Source organism: Saimiri boliviensis, chromosome 1 (assembly GCF_048565385.1).
Source record: "Saimiri boliviensis isolate mSaiBol1 chromosome 1, mSaiBol1.pri, whole genome shotgun sequence".
Taxonomy (NCBI): domain Eukaryota; kingdom Metazoa; phylum Chordata; class Mammalia; order Primates; family Cebidae; genus Saimiri; species Saimiri boliviensis.
This window is the reverse complement of record NC_133449.1, coordinates 52,563,130-52,589,116: the sequence shown is the minus strand read 5'-3', so window position 1 is coordinate 52,589,116 and position 25,987 is coordinate 52,563,130. Positions and strand designations below refer to the sequence as shown.

The 25,987-nt window shown below is 54.7% G+C and overlaps 1 protein-coding gene across 2 annotated transcripts in view; it reads left to right on the top strand.

Annotated features, from left to right (window-relative positions):
* Positions 1–6,486: 6,486 nt before the first annotated feature.
* ATOH8 (atonal bHLH transcription factor 8) overlaps positions 6,487–25,987 on the top strand; it is a 38,352-nt gene continuing 18,851 nt past the window's right edge. Inside the window, exons 1-3 of one of the 2 annotated variants that reach the window (XM_074397396.1) lie at positions 6,487–7,716; positions 17,923–18,114; positions 25,464–25,628. In XM_074397396.1, coding sequence (XP_074253497.1) covers positions 6,949–7,716; positions 17,923–18,114; positions 25,464–25,628 — 1,125 coding nt within the window. In that variant the 5' untranslated portion in view covers positions 6,487–6,948. The remainder of the gene's footprint in view (positions 7,717–17,922; positions 18,115–25,463; positions 25,629–25,987) is intronic. The other variant, XM_039461098.2, reaches the window with a different exon arrangement.

Below are 25,987 nucleotides of genomic sequence, written 5' to 3'. Positions count from 1 at the left end.
CCTTAGCAGGTGATTTACAGAGGATAGTGAAGGATTTTATACGGATAATGGAAGAGATGGGGACAGTCTCTTTGCAGGATGTGAGCTCTTGATGGCAGAAACCTCACCAAACTTCTTTTTCTTTTCTTTTTTTTTTTTTTTTTTTTTTTTTGAGACGGAGTCTCATTCTGTTGCCCAGACTGGAGTGCAAGGATGCAATCTCGGCTCACTGCAACCTCTGCCTCCCAGGTTCAAATGATTCTCCTGCCTCAGACTTCCAAGGAGCTGGGATTATAGGCATGTGCCACCACATCTGGCTAATTTTTTTTTGTATTTTTGGTAGAGATGGGGTTTCACCATGTTGGCCAGGCCGGTCTCGAACTGGCCTGGCCTCAAGTGATCCACCCACCTCAGCCTGGGATTACAGGAGTGAGCCACTGTGCCTGGCCACCAAACTTATCTTTCTTTTCTTTTTTTGTTACATTCAGATTCAGGAAATACCAAACTTATCTTTCAATCAGCCCCAACACAGTGCCTGGCTCAGCTCAAGATTTGTCCAATGTAAGAATGACTGTTGACTTGAATCCATTGCTCCCCAAATCAATTGATCAGGTGGGAGAAGCCAGTGCCTGAGAAAAGAGAGTGGATTCAAGACAACCATTAGTTTTTGGTGGTCAGGGCAGCTGTGCCTTTGACATGACCAACTCTATCTCTGGATCCATTGATTTTTTCTGGTCAAAGCAGCTGACCGAATAGCTGAGCAGGTCTTGGTCCAAACAGAAGCGTGGGCCTTCATTCACTCGGGAAGTACTTATTGGGTGTCTACTGTGGTCCAGGGATTGTTCTGGCGGCTGGGATGTAGCATAAATAAGGCAGGCAAAAATCCCTGCCCTTGTGGAACTGACATTCTAGTGTGTGAGAGACAGAAACCAAGCACCCAGTGATATCTGTAGTGTGGCAGATAATGGCACGTGCCATTGAAAAATAAAGCAAGGCCAAGGTAGAAAATACTGAAAGGGAAGGGTACAAACTTCACAGAGGGTGGTCAGGGACAGCCTCACTGAGAAGGTGACATAGGAACACCAGAAAGGGATGAGGGAGTGAACCTTGAGGCTACCTGAGCTAAGGGAATTCCAGGCACAGTAAACAGCCAGTGCAAATGCCCTGAGGTGAGAGCCTGCTGGGTAGATTCAAGGAGTGGCAGGGAGCCCTGTGTGTCGAGAGCAGAGTGCATGGGCTAGGGTAGGAGATGAAGTCTGAGAGGAAATGGGAAACCAGATGCCTTTTGCTCCTACTCGAATGTTCCAGTTCTTAATTTATTTATAAGAAACCTCCCCAAACTGTAGTGGTGTAACACAACCATTTAATATTCTTTCTCATGGTTCTTTGAGTTGACTGGGCTCAGCCGGGTGGTTCTTGAGTGGGTTCTCCCATGGGGCTGCAGCCAGCTAGAGACTGGGGCTGGAGGCACCGTAAGGCTCCACTGAGTGCCTTCTTCACTCATACGTCTGGCACTGTGTTGCTTTCTATGTGGCCTCTCTCTCCAGCAGAACCCACCTGGACTTCTCACTTAGCAACTAAGGGCTTCCAACTGGCAGGAAGCTGAAACAGCCAGTCTCAGTAAAGCACAGCACCACTGCTGCACGGCTCCATTAGCCAGAGCAGCCACAGCTAGCCCAGGTTTATGGCAATGGAGGGACAGATGCCACCTCTCCATGCAGGCAGGGAGGGAGGAATCCATAGCAGCCTCCAACACATCCAAGAAAAAGAAGTCAAGGGGAGGTTTTAAGCAGAGAAATGACATGACATGTCCCGTTTTAGCAGAATGGCTGGCCAATGGTGTGGAGAGCTGTCATGCCAGGCTTCTCCTGTTGTTTGTTGATCACCCTCCTGGCCTTTCCCCTCCCCACTCTCCCCTTCCACTCTGACCAAGAGTCAGGACCAAGCCCCGCCCCTCAGGCACAGCCCTCTGCACATGTGCTAAGAAGGTGCACAGAGCATGTGCTGAAATGGTGCACACAGCAGGTCTTGGGGAGGAAGTGCCCTTATCTAGCATCTGCCCAGTCCCAAAGACTCAGTTTTCTATAATTGGGATGGCCACTTGAATAGAGAAAGGTAGAAGGAAGATTGCAGAAGAGTCTGGAAGAGTTTCCTGCCTGGATGTCTCTTCACTGTCCTCTGGATCCCATGTCCCACTGGTTAATGGTGGCAGTGCTAGCACTGTGAACAGGAGGTAAAGAGGAGCTCTGGGTTCTTCTTACTCCCCTGTGTGGCCCTTTCTGGTGCTGCTGTGAGTACCACTCCAGGGGGCACCATTCATACTGCGTCTGTTTCCACCAGGAGAGTTTCCTCCTGGCAGTCTAATTTCTACTCTTCCTCTCTTTCTCTAATGGGTGCCACACCTACTTTGGAACAATCTGAACAGCCATAAATAGGGACTGCAGATTCAGGAATGCAGAGGCTTCATGCAGCAAGCATCCGAGGTTCCATCCCATCCAGCCAAGAAGATGCTAATCACTGGCCGCCACTCTGCAGAGCTGTCCTGTCCTCACTCTCGTGGCGTGTGCACCAAGGAATTGCTGGGCGGCTTCCACTGGCAATGAGGGAGGGCCCCAGTGCCTGGATACCAAGATCTGGGCTCTGGATGCCCTTGCCATCTGACCCTGACTAGAAGGAGCTAGAAGGGTATTGTGCTGGATCAAGGGGGGCCAGTGGCTCCAGCTGAGAGGTGGACAGCAGGAAGCCCACCAGGCTGGCAGCACAGCAAAGAGAACTGGCTGACACGGACCAGCCTCACAGGTGGGCCAGTTATCACCTCCCAGATGCTAGACACTGAGCTCTCAGGTGGCAGCAGACACAGCGGTTCAGAGCTTGGGTTTTGGAGTCAGTTGGCTTGGGTTCAAATCCCACTACTGTTCTTTCTGTTGGCAAGGTTTCCTCTTCCCCAACTAGGAGCCTCAGTCTTCTTATCTGTAGAGTGGGTTTACTTCTCTGGATGATGATAAGGATTAGTGAGATAGAGTTTGTATGCGCTGTATTAAAGAATTGTGATTGCCTGGCTTTCTAGCAACTGCTCCCAGTGGCCTGACCCCTAAGCTCTTGCCTTTCCTTCCCTTTTTATCTTTATTCCTTTTCCCTTGGCCAGCCACCCAAGGGGTACGGAATCTTCCAGTGACAACATCACTCCCTCCCAGGGTCACCTCAAACGGTTAATTCAGTGGGAGATGTTTTTAATGAAGGACATAGAGTGTTGTCTGCATTGACCCATCCAAAGGCGTGGGTAGAGCCACCTGGAGCCTTGGGAGCCTTTTTATCCTGGAAAGTCTGTGAATTCGTGAAATCCACATTTCTGTCATTACAGGGCCACCACAATGGGCAAGAAATTCCTCACAGAGAGACCGCAGTGTTGTGCGCAGTCCTGAGTAAGATACCACCAGGGGGCGCTGCCCAGCTGGTCTCTGCCCCAATTTTCAGCAAGGCTGAGGAAGGCAGAAGTGAGAGCCCTGGGAAGGGAGACAGGTTTGACCCTTCGGCTGGTGACGTGTGGACAGCCAGCTTGGACCCGGAAGGTCTGCAACCTGGCAGACTGACAAGGGCAATGGCGGAGACTCTAAGTTAATTGGCCTCTTTATAATTTGCCGCCTGTTCCCGCACACACCATTTCATCTCAAGACTCATGAAATGATGCCCAGATAGTAAACAGAGGCTCAGAGAGGTCAGGGAGCTGCCTACGGTCACACAGCTGGTACATGGCAACGTGAAGGTCCCTCTGGACTTGCCTTTTTCCAAATCTGTGGCCCTGGCATTTGGCCAGCGGAGAGGCAGCATGGTGAGGGGAAGGAGCCTGTCTGGCCTGTAGCCTGGCTTGCAGCCCGGCTCTACCTCCACCCTGCGTGGCTGGTCATTCCTATCCAATCCCTTCCCCTCCTTCTGCCCCATGGGATCTCAGTGACCTTCTCCTCTATTTGGGGGAAATTGGCACAGGGCTCAGGATCAGTATGAGTGGATCCCTTGGTATTCAACCAAGATATGATTTTTCCCAGACACAGCTTGGCCTCTTTATGGACAAAATTCAATCCTGCTAGAGAATTCTCACATCCCCTAACTGGCCATGGGCACCCCAGTCTTCAACTACACCCAAGTCTGGGATGCAAGGGAGCCTGGGCAGTTGGCTAACCCAGGATGCCCCAGGTTACCATTCCCTAGACTCTAAGCATCATGCCAAATGCTGCACATGCAGCCTGTGAGTCCTCACAGCCCTGTGAGGCACGATGTCATTCACCCCATTTTACAGAGGAAGATACTGAAGCTCAGAGAGTGCCTGAGCAGCTCTGTAGAAGGGGCATCGCTTTTCCTCCGTCTCTGCCACTGACTAGCTGGATGCACAGGAGGATTGAGTCTGCAGACAAGACTGTAAAGGGCACAAGGGCTGTTAGTCCTTATCAGAGGCTTCCTGAGCACCAGGCTTTAGAGACAGGGAGGAAGACAAGAGTGCGCCTTTGAGGAATGCACAAGCCCGGGAGTTCCAAAAGGGCTGCAGCGGAGGTTAAGTTGCAGCAGGACTTACGAGCAAGCATGCACAGAGGTCAGCAAGAACAACTGGAGGCTGTGGTAAGCAGGGAAGGTTCACAGGAGGAGCAGGGCTGGAGCCGGTCATCAAAGGGTGAGGAAGAGTGTGCTTTGCAAAGGGGAGACCTGGGAGCAAAGGCCAGGACTTTAGGGTTTGAGGTTGAGCAGGGAAATGACAGGAGAATGAGGGCTCCTCTCTGGGGGCACACCCTTGGTCTCCAGGACAGAGATAAGGTGCAGAAAAACGCGGGTGTCCTGGGAAGGGGGTCTTGGAACACATGCTTTATGATGCTGGCACCTACCTTGGTGGGAAAATGAGATTTTGCATTTACTCTATTCAGAAAACCATGTGCCTTAGTGTGTGTGTGTGTGTGTGTGTGTGTGTGTGTGTATGTATGTTTGAATCTTTATGTCAAAGTCCTTTGACATTCATGATCGCTTTGTCCTTTCTCAGCTACCCTGAGAAGTTGGCTGGACAGAAATATCCTCAAAAACAGAAAAGAAGAGCCTGGTAGGAGGAAATGTCTTGCTTATAGCCATGGGGCTCCAGAGTCGAAAAGCCAAGGCCCAACCAGGGCTCCCAGCCCAGCTCCATGTTCCTGTCCCTGAAGCTTTGCTCAGACCCCCATCCCACCTCCCAGCACCTCACATGCTTCAGGCCACCCTGCCACCTGCCTCCTCCACCCCTAGACATTCTCTCTTGGAGGAGAGAGGCACTCCAGTGTGAGCCTTTGTGTTTTCATCAGAGTTCAAGGCCAGCGTCAAGGGTCCATCTTCTCCCAAACCACCTTGCTGGCTTTTAGTGCCCAACTTTCTTAAGAAGCAACAGCCACAGAAAAGGGACCAGCAAGGAGTGAAGTCCTGTTCTGAGCCTCAGAAGGGAGCAGCTAGGAGGTGGTCCTCTAGTGAGGACGAGTGAAGGGCCTACCAGTTGGATCTCTTCTTTCCAGAATCTCCAGTGGAGTGACACAGAGGACTGAGGGTCTGGGGGGTAGATCTCTGCCCCTTGTCAATAAACATGGGCATCTGCCAAGCTCCCGCCTGGTGCCAGGCACTGCTCTGATTACCCTGTGCATACATGCTCTTCACAGCCGCCTGGCCGGCGGGAAAGTATGATTATGACCCTCGTTTTACAGGCGGGGAAAGGGAGGCACAGAGAGGTTAAGTGACTTTCCCAATGTCACACAGTGAGTGGCAGAACTGGGGTTTGAGCCCAGGAAATCTGCCTCAAGGAGCTATTTTGCCCCGATAAATAATAATAATAGTCACAACCACAGCTCCCATTTGACTACCCCTTCCTATGTGCCTGGTGCTTTACCTTCCTCAGAGCAATGTTGTGACTTAGACGTTGATGTTTTCCGAATTTCTAATTTCATAGATTGAGTAAATCCAGGCTTAGCAGGGCGCCTGGTGTGAGGTGACTGCAGAGGCTCACAGACGTTAGGTCTGCCTAAATCCGAAGCTTCCACCCTCCTCTCCCTCTGTGACTTGCGGTGTGACTTTGGAGCTTTCGGAGATTCAGTTTCCCTGTCTTAAGCCCTCTGCTCCATTTGCTTTCCCGCTCCAGCAAGTGAGAGTGGACTGGGCTGCTGCGCCGCGCGGGTGAGGGTCGGGCAACTCTGGAGTTCCCCCTTCCCCGTCAGCCCCCAGCCGAAGTCCCCGCTCCCCCCCGTTTTCTTTTGCTTGGCGAGTTGGGGCGGAGGCACCGGCGGGAAGGTACCGGGTGGGCCAGGTCGGAGCTGTGTTACCGAGAGGCCGACGAGGCCGGGGAGAGAAGGCCCCGCTGTGATTTGGGGAAAGGCCAAGGGGCCCCTAAATCACGTGCTTGGGGCGGCTGTGCAGGAGCGGATGGCCCTCTGGGAACCCAGAAGCGCCCCAGACTTGAGTAGGGGCGGGGAGGGAGAGCCGGAGGAGGCAGGTTCTGGGCCGAGGGGATGGGGGTGGGGGGAGGCAGGGAGCAAGCGGACAAAGGAGGCGGCCGGCGGCCCAGCTGTTTTGAAAAATGCTTCCTGTTTCTTTAAAGGCGCTCGCGGCTCGGGCGGCCGGGGCTGGGGAGGCGGTGGCGGCGGGAGCTGCCTCCTCTCCGGGCGGCGGCGCTGACTGATCTCGCGAACTGGGCTTCTGTGTAAACTGAGGCTAAACAAACACAGATGGAGCGCAGCGGGCGTTCTCCAGAAATGCTGGCAAGGCGGCAGCGACTTCAGATGACACTCTGAGCGCTCCGGGAACGGACAGCCCGGCGGCTTCGCGGAGCCGGCGGCGCAGCTGCCCCGGGCGAGGGGGAGAAAGGGAGAGAGGGAGGGGGAGGCGGGCGAAGGGGGAGAGCCAGAGACTCCTCGGCGCTGAGCGCGGCGGCGGCCCGGGCAGCCCCACGCCCCTGCCTCGCGCGCCGCCCGCGCCATGAAGCACATCCCGGTCCTCGAGGACGGGCCGTGGAAGACCGTGTGTGTGAAGGAGCTGAACGGCCTCAAGAAGCTCAAGCGGAAAGGCAAGGAGCCGGCGCGGCGCGCAAACGGCTATAAAACTTTCCGATTGGACTTGGAAGCGCCCGAGCCCCGCGCCGTCGCCACCAACGGGCTGCGGGACAGGACCCATCGGCTGCAGCCGGTCCCGGTCCCGGTGCCGGTGCCAGCCCCAGTGGCGCCGGCCGTTCCTCCAAGAGGGGGCGCGGACACAGCCGGGGAGCGCGGGGGCTCCCGGGCGCCTGAGGTCTCTGACGCGCGGAAACGCGGCTTCGCCCTGGGCGCAGTGGGGCCAGGACTCCCCACGACGCCGCCGCCACCGCCTCCTGTGCCCCAGAGCCTGGCACCTGGGGGCCCAGAGCCACAGCCTTTCCGAGAGCCGGGTCTGCGTCCCCGCATCTTGCTGTGCGCACCGCCCGCGCGCCCCACGCCGTCCGCGCCCGCAGCGCCGCCAGCGCCCCCGGAGTCCACAGTGCGCCCCGCGCCCCCCGCGCGCCCCGGGGAAAGTTCCTACTCGTCAATTTCACACGTAATTTACAATAACCACCCGGATTCCTCCGCGTCGCCTAGGAAACGACCGGGCGAAGCGACTGCCGCCTCCTCGGAGATCAAAGCCCTGCAGCAGACCCGGAGGCTCCTGGCGAACGCCAGGGAGCGGACGCGGGTACACACCATCAGCGCAGCCTTCGAGGCGCTCAGGAAGCAGGTACCCGCTCCCCGCCGCATGCCCTCACTGCGCACGGGAACCATTGCCGGAATGGGTGGGCGAATGGCCGGGCTAGGATAGAGGTGTGTTTAAGGGGCAAGCTGCCTAGCCCGGTCCGACCCTGGGGGGCCCAGACAGATGTGGGCAGCCCTGGGGCAGTGATTTTGCCACAACGTTGGTATGGATCATAGTTTTCAAAGTGGAGATAAAAGGTTGGAGATCTCTGGCCCGAGCACAGCACCCCCCAGGCCCGCCCTCAACCCCCGCCTCGGGGGTAACGCTGTCTGCGCGTCTGACTTCAGCCTTCATAGTTCACTTTTATGGCAGCTAGTAGTTGCCTGCCGGAGTCCCCTGGGCTCGGTGCGGAGTGGAGAGGGGAAATGTGGGAAACTGTCTTGGTCGCGGGAGAAAGGGGGCGACCCTTCTCTAGGCATTTGGCATGGTCGGGGTCTTGGCTCCCTGTTGGTGGTGGTGAGGCCAGGAACGCTGCGGCGGGGCAGTCCGGGGGAGCTTGTCAGCCCCTCTTCAGCCCCCAGCTCCCAGCAGTGATGCCCCAAACATTCAGGTTGCTAACGGGCTATGCACCCCTTGCCCTGGCATCCTCAAGAACCCTCACTACAAGCCTGTGCCTTATCCCCAGGGGTGGCCTCAGGAATGAGCTGGTGGGAGTCTTTCCCTGAGATCCCTTCCTTTCATCCTGTGGTGAAGCAGGCAACCGTGCTGGGGGGAGCGCCTAGTTGGGGGATTTTCTCTGGAGCATCTTCAGAGCCTAGTTCTGGGGTGAGTTGGGGACTTTTTAGTTTGGGGCTGGTGAGGGCTGCCCTCACCAGACAGTGACCCTGAGCAGGTAGAAGAAGAATGCTTAACCCAAGAATTACCCATGGTGGGGCGGGACAGGTTACAATTCCACTTTAGGCAAGATTGGCACTGGCTAGGGCTTCTAGGCTTCTTATTTTCTTGGTGAGAAGGGGCTCTAGGAAGGAGGTGGTGAGTTCTCTCCCACCCGACACAGGGCTCAGAGAGGGGCTAGGGTAGATGTGGCTAATTCAAAGTGTGTGTCTTTTTGTTTTGTTTTATTTTGTTTTGTTTTATTTTTTGCATGCTCTACAGCTGACTTGCTGTGTGACTCCAGGAATTTTGCTCAACTTCTCTGGGTTTTAGCCAGCAACAAAACATTTCAGAAACCATGATCTTGTTTTTGGATCACTCTCCTCTTCCTCCTGTTGGTTGGGGTGGGGTGGAGCAGTAGTGCCTGTGTCTACCCATGGAAAGGAAATTGAATCCCTGGGGGAAAGAGGCCCTATGACCTTTGAGCAAAAGTGTCTTGCTTGGGCTTGGGGAAAGTGGTGAGTGAGGTGGGGTGGGGGCGGGGGTCGGGTGGCTGTCAGAGATCAGGCTGAGCCTCTGCCCTCAGCCACACTAGCTGGAACCCTGGGCAGTGGGCCCAGTGGAGCAGTCAGTCCTACCCTGAGCCAGCAGCTCTGAGCCTGCATTGCTGAGTAGGGGTGGCAGTGCTTGGGGGATCCTGCAGTGCACTCTCCGGGACAGAAGGATAACAGAAGGGCAGAGATGCCTGTCCACTTGCCCACCTTGCCACTAGGGAAGCCCCCCCTAGACTGGGGAGGCATGTACCCAGAGCCTCACAGTTGGTGAATAACAGGTCGGGGCTGGCACCCAGGGCCTTTGACTGCTGGTTCTGGGCCCTTCTGCCCTCTGCTGCCTCTCTGTGTGCTGAGAGAATACTCATCTGAGTGTTCTGTTACATCTCACGTGCCCACTGGCTTTTACTTCAACAATCGATTCCATCTCATTTGATCTAAACAACATCCCTGTCAAAATTGGATTAACTCACTTTATAGTATGGAACCCTGAGCCCCAGAGATGGAAGACTTGTCCCAGATCACCTAGTGGGTTAGGAAAGATGACAGCAGTTTCTGGAATGCCCTCTGGCCAAATGCTTCCCTCAGTGCCATCTGCATCAGCATCGAGTGCTCCCCCCAGCCCCCAGCGGGATGTTTGTTAACAATCAAGGCCGGGTGTACACTTGGCCAACCCTCTGAAATGAGATTGTTCATCCTGGCCTCCTTTTTTCTTTTCTTTTCTTTTCTTTTTTTTGAGATGGAGTTTCGCTCTTGTTACCCAGGCTGGAGTGCAATGGCGCGATCTCGGCTCACCGCAACCTCCGCCTCCTGGGTTCAGGCAATTCTCCTGCCTCAGCCTCCTGAGCAGCTGGGATTACAGGCACGCGCCACCATGCCCAGCTAACTTTTTGTATTTTATTAGTAGAGATGGGGTTTCACCATGTTGACCGGGATGGTCTCCATCTCCTGACCTCGTGATCCACCCGCCTCGGCCTCCCAAAGTACTGGGGTTACAGGCTTGAGCCACTGCGCCTGGCCCCTGGTCTCCTTTTACTCCCCCCGTTCCCTCGGGAAGTTCTCTATAAAGAGGACAAGTTCAGCGTGTCTAGGCAGAAGGCAAACCCCATGCCCTCTCAGGGAGAGAATATGTATGCAATGCAAACACTCATGTAGGTACACACACACACGCTCCTTGCACGTGCTCAAAAGCACACACAAATGCACGGTCACAGAAGTGCCTGTTCCTGTTGGTTTCCTCCTTGCCCCAGCCATTCCGTCCCTTCCCTAGAAAGGCTGCCAGGCCATAGTGGCACCTCTCTGTTAGCTGGGAAGGGAAGAAATAAGGCTAGGACATTTCTGGTCATACAGCCAGGGGCCAAGGCCACACTCACCATGTTCCCCTCACCACCATGGCACCCATTCAATGGAGGAAGTCCTGTGTTCTGGAGAAGCCTCTTCTTCCTCTGGGCCTCAGTCTTCTCCATAAAATGTACTCCCCACCCCCGCCCCCAATCCAGATGAGCTGTAGCTCTGGAGCTAGCCTCGGGCCTATTTGAAATGGGCCCTTGGAAAGTGACAAAAGGCAGGAGTTCAGCTCTGCCTGAAATGGGGCCTTGGCCAGTGTGGCAGTGAGTTGGGCTCTGGGATCGTGTCTCTGGCCTGGAGCTTCGTTCTTCTGAGTGGCTTCCTGGAACCATGAAAGATGCACTGACCTGGGAACCTGGAGGCCGGGCATCGAGTTGTGTCTCCTCTGCATGCCTTCTGTGTGGCCGTGGACAAGTCACTGGCCCTCTGTGGGCCTCAGTTGCCGAAGCTGTAAAATGGTAATATTGCTGATCTCATCCACAGTGTTGAGAAGAGCAAATGAGGAAAGAAGGAGGCCTATAAGAACAGTGAACATTTCTTTCCTTCCTTCCTTCCTTCCTTTCTTCTTTTCTTTCTTCCTTTCCTTTCTTTCCTTTCTCTCTCTCTCTCCTTCCTTCCTTCCCTCCTTCCTTTCTTCTCTCTCTCTTTCTCTTTCTCCCTTCCTTCCCTCCCTCCCTACCTCCTTCCCTCCTTTCCTTCCTTCCTTCCTTCCTTCCTTCCTTCCTTCCTTCCTTCCTTCCTTCCTTCCTTCCTTCCTTCAAGACAGAGTCTCTCTCTGTCACCCAGGCTGGAGTGCAGTGGTGCAATCTTGGCTCACTGCAGCCTCCACCTTCTGGGTTCAAGCAATTCTCCTGCCTCAGCCTCCTGAGTAGCTGGGATTACAGGTGCACACCACCACGCCTGGCTAATTTTTTTGTATTTTAGTAGGGATGGGATTTCAGCATGTTGCCCAGGCTGGTCTCTAACTCCTGAGCTCAGGTGATCCACCTGCCTTGGCCTCCCAAAGTGGTAGAATTAAAGGCATGAGCCACCACGCACAGCCAGAGCAGTGACCATTTCTTACGCAGCTCCAAGTTCCTTAGGGCTGGGCAAAGCTCTCGACAGAGGAAGCAATAAGAATTCTTTAATCGTTTTAATAACTATCAGAGAAACTAGCATTTATCACATGCTTACTTTGTGCCGGGCACGGTTCTAAGCATGTTATATATCTTAGTTCATTTAATGAAATACATATTGTCATGATCACAGTCCCTGCCCTGTTTCACGGATGGTACACTGAGGTTCAGAGAGCTTATGTAAGTTGTCCCAGTCTTTTGCCACTGCACATGGCCTTGTGGGTTTTGTGCTACACCCTACCTTGGCAAGACTCCAGGGTGGCGGTGCCTCGCAGCAGTGCGGAGCTATGTGCCGCTGCTGCTGCTGCGGAGCTTGAGTTGGACTCTCAGGGCCTTGACTCCTGATGGCTCTGCTCCTCAGCCTGTCTAATGTCCTGGCGCCATCCACCCTCAGCATGAGGAAGCCAGACAGGCTCCCACTGTGTCATAATCCACTGTCCTCTCAACCAGGAAAGGAGCAGGGAGGGTGGCTGCATGGCCGCAGGTGGGGAGGTGCAGGTGGGAGAGAGGCCTCCCAGTCTGGGCTGGATGGTGTGGGGCAGATGGTCAGGCCGCAGTACATGCCACCAGTGCAGCTGCACCAGAGCCCTCCCTGCCGCCTCCTGTGAAGGCCATGTGTGCACAGCTGGCCTGGCCCGGGAGTGGGGCTGCTTCCTGCCAGGTGGGAGGGGTCAAAGGGAAAGGCTGGCCTTGTGGGGTGGTGAGGGAAGGGGCCAGAGTGGCAGGACCTTCTGTCTCACAAGCTGTGCCCACCCTTGGGGCATCTGGAGTGCATGTGGGTTTCCTCTCTTCCCTCAAAGCCCCTCAGCACTGATGGAGGATGGCTGCAATGGAAGGCAGTGTGGGGCCCCAAGTTCTGCCGTGGTCATCTCCACTGAGACGTGCCAAGCAGCTGGGGCCCCGGCCACCTCCCCTGCTGCCCCTGGAGCCTCCCAGGGGGTCCTCATCGAGTGAACTCAGGGTGGCCCTGGAGGAGGTGTGGGAATCGTGCCCCAGCACATTCCTCACTCTTAAACTCCACAGAGTGCAAGGGGGACATGGGGGGTGCAGAGAAGCCTGCGCGCCATCCCCTCAGCCAATGAGGGACAGGCCTGCTTGCACTAGGGGCTCCCTGCGGACAGATAGGTAAGGATGGCAAAGGTCTTCCTCATGTTCCATCGTGTCCACAGTCACCAGGGCGGCTGCTCCTGCACTGAGTGAGGCCTGACCTGAGCCTGCTGTGGGGGGTATGAAGTGCTGTCTTCCCATGTTACAGATGAAGGCATTTATGGAGAGGTGAAGCAGATTGCTCTAGGCCACAGAGCGACCAGGATCTGTACTCAAGCCTGTCTGGCCCTGGAGCCATAGCACTTAACCACCCAGACTCAGGTTCTCAGGGTCCAGCCTGCTGGCTGTGCAGGAGGTTGGGAGGTTTTTTTTTTTTTGAGTCAGAGTCTCACACTGCAGCCCAGGCTGGAGTGTAGTGGCACAATCTCAGCTCACTGCACCCTCCACCTTCCAGGTTTACGTGATTCTCCTGCCTTCTCCTCCTGAGTAGCTGGGATTACAGGTGCCTACCACCACAACGGGCTAATTTTTTGTATTTTTAGTAGAGACAGGGTTTCACTATGTTGGCCAGGCTGGTCTCAAACTCCTGATCTTGTGATCCACCTGCCTCGGCCTCCCAAAGTGCTGGGATTACACGCGTGAGCCACCGCGCCCGGCCCAGTGAGGTCGGGATTTTAAAGGACCTGTTTAGATAGACTGTGGGAAGGACACTGAACAGCTCTGGGTAGAGTGGCTTCACATCGGGAATCCAGAGCTCACTGACACAAGACCATCAGATGATCATTTCAGTGGAATCTGATGCTCGTCTGTGTGTAGTGGGCGTAGTGCTGCTGGAGCCCTATGGGCTTCCAGGAGGGCGTCTTGGGCTGGGTCTGAAGGGTGGGCCAGAGTCGGCATAGAAGCAAGAGTGTGGAGGGCTTTGAGACTTTTTCTGCATTCTCTGGTAGGTTCTCGGCATTGTTTCTTTGGGAAGCTTTCCCACATTTGCACCTGTGATCTCATTATGAGGTAGCAGGTGTTTTAATGCCCGTTTCACTAGTCCTGTAAGCTTATGGTCCTGTAAGCTTATGGACCTGTCTAAGATCACGTGGATGGCCAGGGGTAGAGCCAGGCCCTCGGGCTCCCACGTCAGTGCTCTTCATGTTTTTTTTTTTTTTTTTTGCTTGCTGGAACTGGGTCCAGCTTAGGGTAGGTTGGGTGGAAGGTTTTGGGGGCATATGGGACCTTGTGAAAATTCCGAAGTCTATTCCTTCAAAGTTGAAAAATCCTTTTGGAATGAGCGCAAGGCAGATCCTTTTACTTTCCTGGTAGTTGGGCAGTCTGTCGGGAGTGGGAGCCAGGTAACTCTGCCTCCTCCTTTGGCCTGTGTCCCCTGACCAGGGTGAGCAGACAGCTGCTGTGGAGACCTCTGTAGGCCATGGTGGTGGGTGGGCTCTGGGCCTTGCTGTGGATGCTCTAAGAGGGATCTCATGGCATCATCAGCCCAGGACTCTCCATCCCCAGCTCAGGAGGGTGGGCTGCCTACCTCCCCACCTTAAGCTATTGACACTTACTCAGATCCCCAGGCAGTTCCTGCTGGCTAACTGGAAAGAGTCCAGCTAAGCCACCAGTTCAAAACCCAGCTCATCGCTCACCAGCTGAGAGATCCAGGAAATTCCTACATGCCTGACAGTCACATGCTTTGCCGTAAAGTGGAAGTGATCATTTCTACCCCATTGGGCTGCTTAAAAGATGAATACGGACATCGTATTTGAAATGGTCACCCTCTGGCCGGCCTTAATAGATCATAATAACCACAAGGTGGCCCGGGCCCAGCAGTCGCAGGGAATCCGTGCTGCTCAGACTCTGGTGGGAGTTATTCGACATAGTCCTCGAAGCCCTGTGAGCTGCATACCCCAACTTTCCAGATGAGGAAATGAGGGCTCTAAGGCGTGAAGGCACTTCGCAAAGTCACACTGCTTGTAAGTGCCTGGAATTCAGAGCAGCTCTTTCCACCCTATCTTGACATTCCAGAGCCAGAATGGGTGGTAGATTCTCACTTTGTGGTGAAAGCCCAGGCTGGGGTGCCTCTGAGCTGGGCTGTTGGGAGCTGAGGGGCTGCATCCTGGGGCATGGGCGCCAGGAGGATCTGGAATTGGCCAGGTGGTGAGGAACTGCCCATGTGGGTGGGGGAGGAGGAGAGGTGAACAACCTGAAAGAGGCCTTCAGTGTCCCGGATATGGCCACCTCTGGTGTGGTGGGAGCTGAGAGAGCCTACTGGCCATGTGCCTGGTGTCAGTCAGATGAGTGATCTGGGGCCCAATATGTCACCTCTCTGTTTTTGTGTGTACAGATGGTGGGGAAGGTTTTAAGTGGGCTAACACTACCTGTAAATAGCTATTGCAGTGTCAGATATGCAAGAGCTCAATGCATGGGTTTCTTCTTGTTCGACCTGGAACTTGACAGAAACAATAGGCAAGAAACGTATCTAGGACAGAACTGGCCCAGAACCTGGCATGGGAGCCCCTAGGTTGGCCTTGGCCTCAGCTGTTGCTTTGTGGTCCCACAGTGACCCTGGATCACGGTGTACAGATCCCTTCCAAAATCCCTGCTCCCTCCTGGAAGCCCAGCTCTTACAGGCCAAGGGCTCAAAGAGCTGGGCCTTTAAAACTCCTGGCATGGCCTGTGTGTGAAGGCAGTGCTGAGGACTGTGTCATAGAGCTGTACCCAGTCTCCAGAGCCTCCCCCAGGCTGCCACACCCTCCCTGGGGTGAAGAGGAGGTAGCAGTGCTGGCCGGGCCCTGAGACCCCCTTCCCTGCCCCAGGACTGCCAGACCTTGTTTATTTGTTCAGGCTGATAAAGCAGGATTCCCTGGACTCTGGCTGGGAACGAGCAAAGTGCATTGTTCTGCCAGCATTTCTGGGATGGGTTTGGAGCTGCGTCCAGGGCTGGGAGTGGGAGATAGGGTGAGGGGTGGAAAGCATGGGAGTTGGTTTTCTCTGTCGCCTTCCTCTCCCTCTCTGGGTTTCCGAGTCTAGGTACCCCCAGAGGGTGGAGGGTGGTACAGGCACATGTCCTGGCTCCTCACCTGCTCTGGAGCCCAACTTTGAGGACCTTCTGCAAAACCAACCATAATACGTTCACAGACCTCTATCAGGCCTTACTTTATGCAATGCATGCATCATCTCATTTAATCCTTACCACCTTGTGAGGTCAGTCCTGTTCCCGATACGGCAAGGAAACGAGGCTCAGAAAGATTCTGTCCCTTGCCCAGAGTCTTACAGCTGGACAAAGCTAGAGCCAGGAGTCGAACCCAGCTAACAAAAAGGTACATGTGCTTAGCTTTATGCCAAATAGCTACATCTTCATCATCAGAGAGAGGAAAGGTGTTTGAGCCCAGTTCAAAATATTCTGGAGTGAAGATCCAGAGGGAGATCATTTATTTGTTCGCTCATTGCCTCAATCAACAAACCCTTTTGAGGGCCTGTTATGGGCAGGACCTGTGCTAGGCTCTGCAGACGTGGGCCTTCCACCCACAGTTCACAGGGAGACTGACCACTAAAGTGCCAGAGTGTGGGCAGTTACGGCCAGACGGGGTGCTATTAGGGCCCTATGAAGGGCAAGCTGTCCTTCCTGGTATAGGGTAGAGGTGGGGAGTTCAGGGAAAGCTGTTGGACGCAGTGAGGTTTAAAGTAAGATCAAAGTGGGTGATGTGTTAGGGTCCCCAGGCTGGGGTGACTGTCTTGTTCATGCTTTTCCTCCAGACTCTGGAATAGGGATTTCCGTCCTTGGCACCATGGACACTGAGGGCAGGTAATTCTCTGTTGTGGGGGCACTGTGGGATACTGTACGCTGTAGGCTGTTTAGCCACGTCCCCACCTCCGTCCCTGCAATGCCCCCACTCCCCTGCGGTGAAAAGCAGGAATGTCTCCAGAGATTGCCAACTGTACCCTGAGGGACAAAACCATCCCTGGGTGAGAATCACTGGCCTGGAGGAGTGCTTGGCGTATTTCGAGGGCTCATTAAATGTGCCGTCCCACCCGCTGTAGGACAGGGTTCATCAGTGATATGGATGCCACGTGTAGATCATGAAGAGCCATAGCGAGGAGAAAACTGGGAGCCACGGTTGCTGGGTTTTTAGCCCTTTAGGTGAATAGTGCATTATAGGAACATAGGGTCTGTTAGTTAGTATCTGTCAGGTTGATTTCGTGGAGCTATTTGCAGGTTTCAAGACAGAACTCTGTTTAAGTATGCTGCAGTCTTTGGAGCTTTTTGCTCATGCAAGCATGAATATTGATGGAGCAGGATATTTTTTTTTCTTTTTTTTTTAATTGCATTTTAGGTTTTGGGGTACATGTGAAGAACATGCAAGATTGTTGCATAGGTACACACATGGCAGTGTGCTTTGCTGCCTTCCGTCCCCTCACCTGTATCTGTCATTTCTCCCCATGCTATCTCTTCCCACCTCCCCACCCCCCCGCCCTCCCCCATTTCCCCCAATGGACCCCAGTATGTAGTGCTCCCCTCCCTGTGTCCATGTGTTCTCATTGTTCAACACCCGCCTATGAGTGAGAATATATGGTGTTTGATTTTCTGGAGCAGGATATTTAAAAAATCAGAGGCTCCATCTTTCACCCCATACAGATCCGTGTGCAATTCGTGAGGAGCTAGTTGGTAATGAATCATTGACAAATGTGTCAAGTTTGTTCAGTGCCATGAGTATGTATTACGCCACTGTTGTCTGCCCAGCAGCACCCCAAGTCCTGAGGGAACAGAGAAAAAGATTAAAAAAAAATGAAAACCAACCATGTTTGTGTCTTTCCAGCTGAGCACTGACACTTTCCTTCCTGCGTGTCCCCAGAGTCCCAAGCATGACATTATAATCTCACTCAAGTGAAAGTTCTCTTAAGCAGGAATCAAGTCATTCATTGTCACACTACCCAAGTGCCCAGCAAAACAAGTGTTACTGAATGAATGAATGGAACATCAGAGCTGAAAAAACAAAATGCCTGTTCTCTCAGAGAGATTCCTGCTCAGGAGGGTGGAGGGCAGAGCTCTGTGGTGGTCGTGGAAATTCACTGAGCTTCCATTCAGACTGACTGGCAGGCAGGCATGAGCTGAACCTGTTTCTTCCCCAGCAAAATGGGAATGTGGGTGTATCTCAGAGCGGATGAGCTGAGGCGTGTGTGTGTGTGTGTGTGTGTGTGTGTGTGTGTGTGTAGAGCATATCATAAGATCAGGGTAGAGGGCCCAGATACACCATAGCCAGGTCACTTCCCATGCCTCCCAGGCTGGGCACTGCGACCCTGCAGCCCTTCCTGATGCCTTCTCCCCTCAGGTGCCGTGCTACTCATATGGGCAGAAGCTGTCCAAACTGGCCATCTTGAGGATCGCCTGTAACTACATCCTGTCCCTGGCGCGTCTGGCTGACCTTGACTACAGTGCCGACCACAGCAACCTCAGCTTCTCCGAGTGTGTGCAGCGCTGCACCCGCACCCTGCAGGCCGAGGGACGTGCCAAAAAGCGCAAGGTATGCGCCAGCCTTGTGGGGGTAGCCTCTGGGGAGCATGGGGGAGGCAGAGACAGGAACTTGGGGGTGCCCTGCATGTGCCCAGAATTCTGAAGGGGCCAGAGAGATCAGCTCTTGGAGATTTGCTGGGAGTTACTTCAGCTTCAGGGCTCCTCAAATCCCTGGAATGATAGGTGTGTCCCTACTCCTGGTAACTGGCTGCTGGGTGACCTCGGACAATCACCCAGGGTCTCCGGGCCCAGGTTTGCTCCTCACTTAAATGAAGAGGACCGTTGATCTCTAAAGCCCCTTCCTGACCTTAGGTGATCTGGTGCTGAATTCCCTGGTTGGCCCCCGATAAATGTCATACTGGGACAAGATTCCCCTGAGCAGGGTGACAGCCCAGGAGAGTCCTTTGGCAGGTTTTGGGACGGTGACTTGGCCTGTGGGTTATCTGAGGCTATGTATTAAGGGGGGTGATGGTCATTCATTCATTCAACCTGGAGAGATTGACGGAGCCCCAACCATGTGCCGAGCACACTGGGCAGGGGTATAAAGATGACAAACATATGGTCTCAGTCCCCATGCAGCTCACAAGATGGTCAGAGAGACCCTCCTGTAAAGTAGGTGAGGGCAGGACCCCTGGGGAAGACCAGGTAGAAGGGAGACAGAGTTACCCTCCTGCCCACAGGAGTTTGAAAGGGCATCTCAGTGTAAGTGGTGTTTGAGCTGGGACCAGCAAGACAACCAGGTTACCAGACAGATGAAAGAGGGAACAGCATCCGAGGCAGAGGGAACAGCTTGTATGAAGCCTGATGCGGTTGGGGAAATGTGTGTAGGAGGAAAGGTGTTGGGCGCGTAGATACAGGTCCCCAGATGGCCAAAGCTCCGGGCATTCCCAGTCAAGGGTCACTGCTGAGCAAGGCTTAGTGCAGCCCTCCGGATCTCTGTTCCCACATGGCTTGGGGGAGGGGAGAAACAGAGAGTGGGACCCAGTCTACGTCTGTGAGGCAAGAAGCCTGGCCCGCCTTGAGGGCGAGGTTGAGGGCGGGACCCTGTCATCCTCCATCCATTCTTCACCCTGCCTCCTTCCTTCCTGGCCTGCCCCTCCCCCCATCCCTGACATTCCTCTCCAGACCCCTTTTCAGTAGGCCCCTTGATGGGTTCTCTGGGTTTCCCAGAGGTCCCCCACAGACTCCAGGCTCATGCCCGGGAGGGTCGTGGCACCTCCTCAGGGCTCCCCGCCGCCGCTGCCACGGTAACTGCACGTTGCATTCTTGGGAGTGCTTTAACTCGGACCAATTAGACAAAATCCTCATCAAGTGGGTGAGAGAGGAAGCGCCACTGGCGGCTCGGGGCGGCTTTCCTCTGGAAAGTGACACTGGTAAATTAGGGCGTGATTGATGGCTCCTGCAGCGCTCGGTGACAAAGGAGGTTTGTAAACTCTTGGTGAACTTCCCCTGGCATTCAGGCGGTCTGGAGGTGTGGATGGGCAGAGTGGGCAGGCGCCCTGTCTCCATCTCAGCCCCTCACTGCCCTTCCCCCGCGCCCTCTTCTTCACCCAGAAGTGCAGCGTGGAGGCCCTTCCTTCCTGCCTTCCCAGGTTCCCTGATCCGAGCGGGGTCCTGGGCTGGGAGGAGGCTGGAAGCCTGGCTGGCGAGGAAAGAGGGACAAGTCGGGTGGAGAGGCCCAACAGAGCCAGCTGAGCTTCTGGCTTCCACTGAAATCACCTCAAATCTAACACATCCTAGACACCCTCTGGGCCTGGTCCAGCCTCCCCATTGTGGAGAGTCGAGTTCTCTACCTGAGGCTACAGGTTGTGGTTAAGAGCATCGCAGAGCCCTGGGTTCAAGTCCTGGCTTACCACCCGCCAGGTGCGCCATCCTGCACCCTTTGCTTAGCCTCTTCCGCCTCAGTTTTCTTGTTGATAAGTGGGGACAGTGGAAGTAGTCACTCATGGGCCACTATGAAGATGAGAGTCACTGCAGGAGAGCGAGGGTGGGGTCTGCATGGTTGCTGCCCTCAGGGTAACGAGTCCTCAAAATGCTTGAGCTCTGAACTTGATGTGATGAAATTGCCCTGGAGGGGGATTTTGGGGGTCGAGATGGAAGTTCCAGGGTAGGAATGTGTCTCTTTCCTCTCCACGCTCCCTCCCTCATACCCGGCCTAGGCCTGAGGGCACTTCCTGCCTCCTGCTCTAGTCTTTCCCAGCTGGTGACCTCCTCCCCCAGCTGGGACTCTGGGAGGTGGGGTCTGTATGTCTTTGCCCTAATGACCTTCACGGTCTCATAGACTCACATGATATTCGTGGTGACACATTTCTCATATGAAACCACTCAGGGAGCCCTGGCTGGCCCTGCGTCTCCCCATGGGGGCCGGTGTTCATAATTCCAGCCATTCCCAAACCAGCCCCTTCCATAGTTTTATCTGGACAACCAGGATTTGACCCGGCAGACTTTGCAAGTGTGAGCATCTCCCAGATTCTTCCCCAGCTTGGGACCCCTGGAGTGGCTGGAGCCCTTGAGCTCCCAGGCACCCCTTTCAGGTGGGCCCCTGCATCCCACCTCTGGGCACCGATGCTTTCGCTGCCATAATCGCTAGCTGTCACCCTGCCTGTCTGTCTCTCTGAGCAGTCTGGCTCATGCTGTCGCCCTCTTTCTCTGCTCCCTTGGTGGGGATGTGTGGCCTCACACTGAAGCCCAGCATAGCTGGCCTTGGCTGGTCTTCTCAGCAGATGTCCTGCTCTGGAAGGAGTTGTGGGTGCTGACACAGAGTGGGCCTGGAGCCCCGGAGGGGCATTTCCCTGCCTCCTGGGGTCCCTTGTCCTTCCTTTTTGTCTGGGGGCTTGAGATGGCCTGAATGAGGAGCACATCTTTAGACATGTCCTGGCTTTCGAGTTGCATGTGGAACCTCACCAGTTGTATTTTCTTCCTTTTGTGGTCTCCCAGCCTGGGCCTCTGAGGCCTCACCTCCATTTACAGATATTCTGTTTGGGGAACCAACCCCCAGGGCAACTGAACCAACAAATATTCTTTCCTCATGTGTGGGACTGTTTCTATGAGAAGACTTGCAAAAGTCTAACAGCAGATTGTACGTGGTTAAGAGTTTTTGGGAAGAGGTGACTGACGGCACCGACTGCTCGCAGCGCTCGGTCCAGCCACACCACAGCCTGGCAGCCAGGCAGGGTCCAGGGGAAGCCCAGGAACTTACAGTAGGTGCTGGGAGGAAGAGCCCCTCTTCCCCACCCTCCACCCTCTTCAGCAGGTGTCCACCCTCCCATTGGACATGTGACCACTGCAGGGGTCCCCAAGCAAGAGATGGGAATCTCGAAGCACTCCTTGGTATTCGCATCCTCCTCCCCTCCCCACTCCTCCCTTCCCTTTTCCTTCCTACCCTCCCTTCCCTCCCTCCCTCCCTTTTTTCCTTCCTTCCTTCCTTCCTTCCTTCCTTCCTTCCTTCCTTCCTTCCTTCCTTCCATAAACAGCTATTGAGTGCCCTCTATGCGCCAGGCACAATGCAGGTACAAAATAATTTACCATATTGTCGCAACCATCAAGCAGCAACTGAACACTCCTTGGTCTAGAGGATTTGGGAACCAGGAGTGGTTAGGGTGAGAACAAGGAAAAGCAAACCAAAGAATTTTTGCCCCTAACATAAGTCTCCAGCCATCAGGGGCCATCAGGAAGCTGTGGACTGCGGAGGGGACCCAGGAGGGCGGGGGAGATTGCTCAGAGTCCTGCAGGGGCACAGGAGGGTGGGAGAGGGGTGAGAACTCGAGCCTTTCATCCAACACCCTGCTCTGCCTTGTCTGGGTCACGGGGTGGGGGGTTGGAGTCCCTACCACACAGGATCTGGATTAGCACACAGTCCCTGGGCCACCACCCTGGGGCTTGCCTCTTGGCATCATCTTGGAGATGGCTCTGGGACAGGAGCGTGGGCCCAGTTAGTGTCTGAATGATATCACGAGTGTGCAGTTTCTCTGTGGGGCCCTTCCACCTCACTTTAGGCCACTGTCCCTCTCACAGCCACTTGGGGCTGCTGGAGTCCCTTGCTGTTCCTCTCTGGAAAATGGGATGACCACCTCAGGGCTACTTGCTTCCCAGCCCTTTCTACCCGAAATGAGCCATGCTTGCTGCCCCACGTGTCTGTGGCTGTGGAAGCCTGCCTGGTAAAGGAGTTGCTGAGGAGGTGCATGCTGGCCCACAGCCTCACAGTCGCCCTCCTGGAAACTCAGTTGCATGTGAACTGGGGTTTCAAGCCTTAGGACAGAGGAGCACCTGCTGATGGGCCAGTCAGGCAGGGCTGCAGGAGGCTGGGAGCAACATTTGGATCAAAGGCTGTGAGGCCGCGGGCAGATGCCTGCCTTAGCAGCTGTGATGGCGGTGGTCATCGCTGGTGTGATTGGAGGCCATTTGAACTGTCCCACGCAGGGACTGCTACCTCAGAGCTAATGCGTTCAAGAGGCTGGGCGACCCTCCTTCAAGATGCCCACTTGGGAGGTTGAGCTCAGTGTCCTCTGAGGTCCCTCACACCCCAGTGAGCTGCCCTGTCGGTCCAGGTCAGCATTAAGAAGGATATTTAAAGGGTGCTTGGCTCCCTCTCCGAGCCCAGGTTCATCCTTCCACCCATCTCAGCCCTTCTCGGCAGGAGATTGGGGACCTGCATTCCTTGACCAGTGAATCCTCACCTTCTGGACCCCAGAGATCATGACTTTGAGGATTTGGAGCCCCATTTGGAAGCCCCAGTAGTAGTACAGAGGCCCATGTCAAAGGCCACCCAGCAGAGAGACGGGCAGGAGGCGTGGAAGCGCTCTGGGGAGTTCAGTTCTGACTCAGCTGCAGCCAGAGATAATGCACGTTAAGCACCTGGCTCCGAGCCATGTTTCCGCAGCTCCTGTTTTTAAAGCAGCAATTCCTGGGAGCTTCTGAGAAGGAGGAGGGGAAAGAGGAAGACGAGGAGGAGGCAGAACTGTTCTTCTGCACCTGGGCCGGGTGGGCCATCCCAGAGCTACGGAATAGGAAAGCACTGACTGTGCACAAACCAGGGCATCCTCTTCTAATGATTTTAAGCCACCAAGTAGTATATTAGTAACCACAACAACAGCTACTCAAATTGATAGCGTATTTTGAGCCCTGGCAATAAATGGGCAGTAAGTTACTGCCCTGAAGTTGCTCAAAGGCCCCGGTTTGGCACGGGAGATAAGATGAACCACAATGTGCTGAGTTGAGGGCTGTGCCAGAGGCCTGGCCAGCAAGTGAGACCCCCAGGCCGTGTGCCTGCAGCCGTGTGTGCCAGGGCCCGGAAGGCTGGGTCTCCAGGGCTGGGAAGTTTGCTCTTGGCCCTTTGGGTGATCTAAAACCAGAGGTGTCAATTGCACCAGTGCAGCTTCGCCAGGCCGGTGTCATCCCTCTTTTCCTTACCGCTTTCTGGGGATGGGAGGCAGGTCCCTAGTATGGCCTGGCTCTTCTTTGGAAGAACATCTTGGTTGCAGACCCCTGTAGCTTTGGTGCCAGGGACAAGATGACAGGCATATTGGATTTTGTCGGTGGAAGAGGGTTTGGCGTAAGCTGAGGGTGTGTAGGAGGGGCCCCATTCTGTCTGGACAGCTGAGCCCAGGCCTGGGACAGGATCCCCTGGCGCCAGCCCCTTCTGTGGACTGTGGGAGGTGGAGTCTCCAGAGCCACACCCTGCCTGGATCCGGTCCCACCTGTGGCTCCAGGGTGCCCACCAAGGGGCACTGTCCCAGCTTTGTTCCCACTTGCCATGTACATTGTCAGCCCCGCTGAGGCCTCGTCTCCACTGAAAAGTGAGGAGCTGTCTTAAATGATTTATCAGGCCCTTGAGAAGCCCACCTCAGCCGTCTTTCTGCTTTAGTGATGACCCCTGTGTTACTTCTCTTATGCCGTCATGGACATGTCACAAAGATTTGAAAGTCACTCCTAGAGACTATTGGGGCCCCAGTGCAGCTCACCCAAGAACACTGGCAACACCTGATGTTCAGAGAGTGGGGACTGTGTGCCAGGCATGTGCTTGGTGCTTCCTGGGTATCACTTTTTGGGCTCCTCTCACCAACCCTGGAGGCGGGGAACCAGTGTTGGTCTGATGCGCAGATGATGAGTCTGGGGCTCTCTGAGCCCGAGGATTGCTGAGGTCACCTAACCACTGAGAGACGTGCACCCTAGCTCCTACCGCTCCCTGTCCTGCCTCTCACATGGAGGTGGGGTTGGGGGAAGGTTGGTAGTCTCACATCTTCAATTCCCCCCTGGTCCAGTTATTAAGTTAAATACCATCTGCTTTCAAAGCCCACGGAGGCCATCTATGCTGGGGAAAGGGGGGTGGGTGGGAAACCACCATCAAATTCCCAACTAGTCATAAAAATGGATGCAATTTATTTTTTCTGGCATTCCAATTACATAGACGTTTGTCGCCAGCTGTTTGTTCTAACACGGAGTGTTCTCTCAGCTGCCGTTTCTCTTCTCCCATTTGACGCTGTTAGGCCACAAGCCTGGCAGGGCCTGGGCTGGAGGGGTCATCGGCTGGGGAGCCTCCCAGGTGAGCTGAGCTGGATTTCCCAGAACATGAATCATGCCTCTGATGTTCCCCAGGTGGTCCCAAGGCAGGCGAGACCGGGGTGCTGCTTCCTCCCTCTTTTCACACTCTCTGCCCCTTTCCTCCTTCGCTCTCTTTTTCCAAATTCTCCCCAACACACTGGGAATGAATGAAAATTCAAGTCTTTGAGTTGTGGGAAGTCCCCTCTGATGCCCTAACTGACCACCCTAGGGAATGCAGAGAACCCTCCAAGCACCCCTGAGCCAGGATTCCCCTCTGGAAGCCACTTAGAGGCTTAGTGGCCCTGGGGAAGCGGGAGAAGGGGTGTCTCTGTAGGGTGGGGGCTAACCTCAGAGAACGTTGTAGTTCTTTCTGTAGTGCTGTCGTTGAAGGCACAGAAATGCACACAGAAATGATGCCTCTCAGCAAAACTGTGAAGTAGGCAAAGTGCAGAGCTTTGGAGCCAGAGACCTGGGTTTGAGTCCTGGCACTGTCACTTCTCACTCCGTGACCTTGGGCATGTTACTTGACCTCCCTGATCCCCAATCCTCTCATCTGTAAAGTGAGAGCACACAAATCTGCCATGCTGCCTTGCTGAAAGGATTAAACAAGACCCCATATGAGGAAGAGCTGCCGTGTTCTCAGTGAGTGCCAGAGAGGAAATCTCATGAATTTATAGCTACAAGGTAACAACTTAATTGGAACCCCAGGAAGGAACATCTCAGAAGAGGGCAGTGCCAGGGGTGGATGAATGACTGACCGGCCAAAAGGCAGATGGGGAAGGATCAACCGCTCTGAGTGAGAGATTCCTCCCTCTCCAGCACTTCAGCCCAAACCCCTGGTCCTGGGTGCAGCCTGCAGCCCATCCAGAAGTCCTGATTTCAAAGCACATGGATTCATACCAAGAAACGTGCATAACATGTGGTTGTACAGTCATGCTAATCAGCAGTCCAGCAGACACCACCGCCGAACACATCAACCATGTGGTGAGTGCCCATTGTGTGCTCTTATGGGTACCTCACTCACATTATCTCTACCCTGTGTTGTACTAACCCCAAAGTTGGGACCACTTTCCTCATCACACAGTTGGAAGACTGAGGCCAGGGGAAGGGTATAACTTGCCTGGGGCCACGTGGCCAGGAAGTGGCGGAGCTCAGTTTCCAACCTGTCTTATCTCTTTAGTTCTGAGTTCTGAGGTCTTCAGTTCCTGAGCCCAGGCCGCTGCCTGAAGCTCGCACACTGCCCAGTACGGTGGCCTATGCCCAGGAGGCCCCCAGCAAGTGCCGGGTACTGTGCCTCGCCCAGAGCAATAGCTCTTATGTAAGCAGCCCCGCTGTAGTGCATG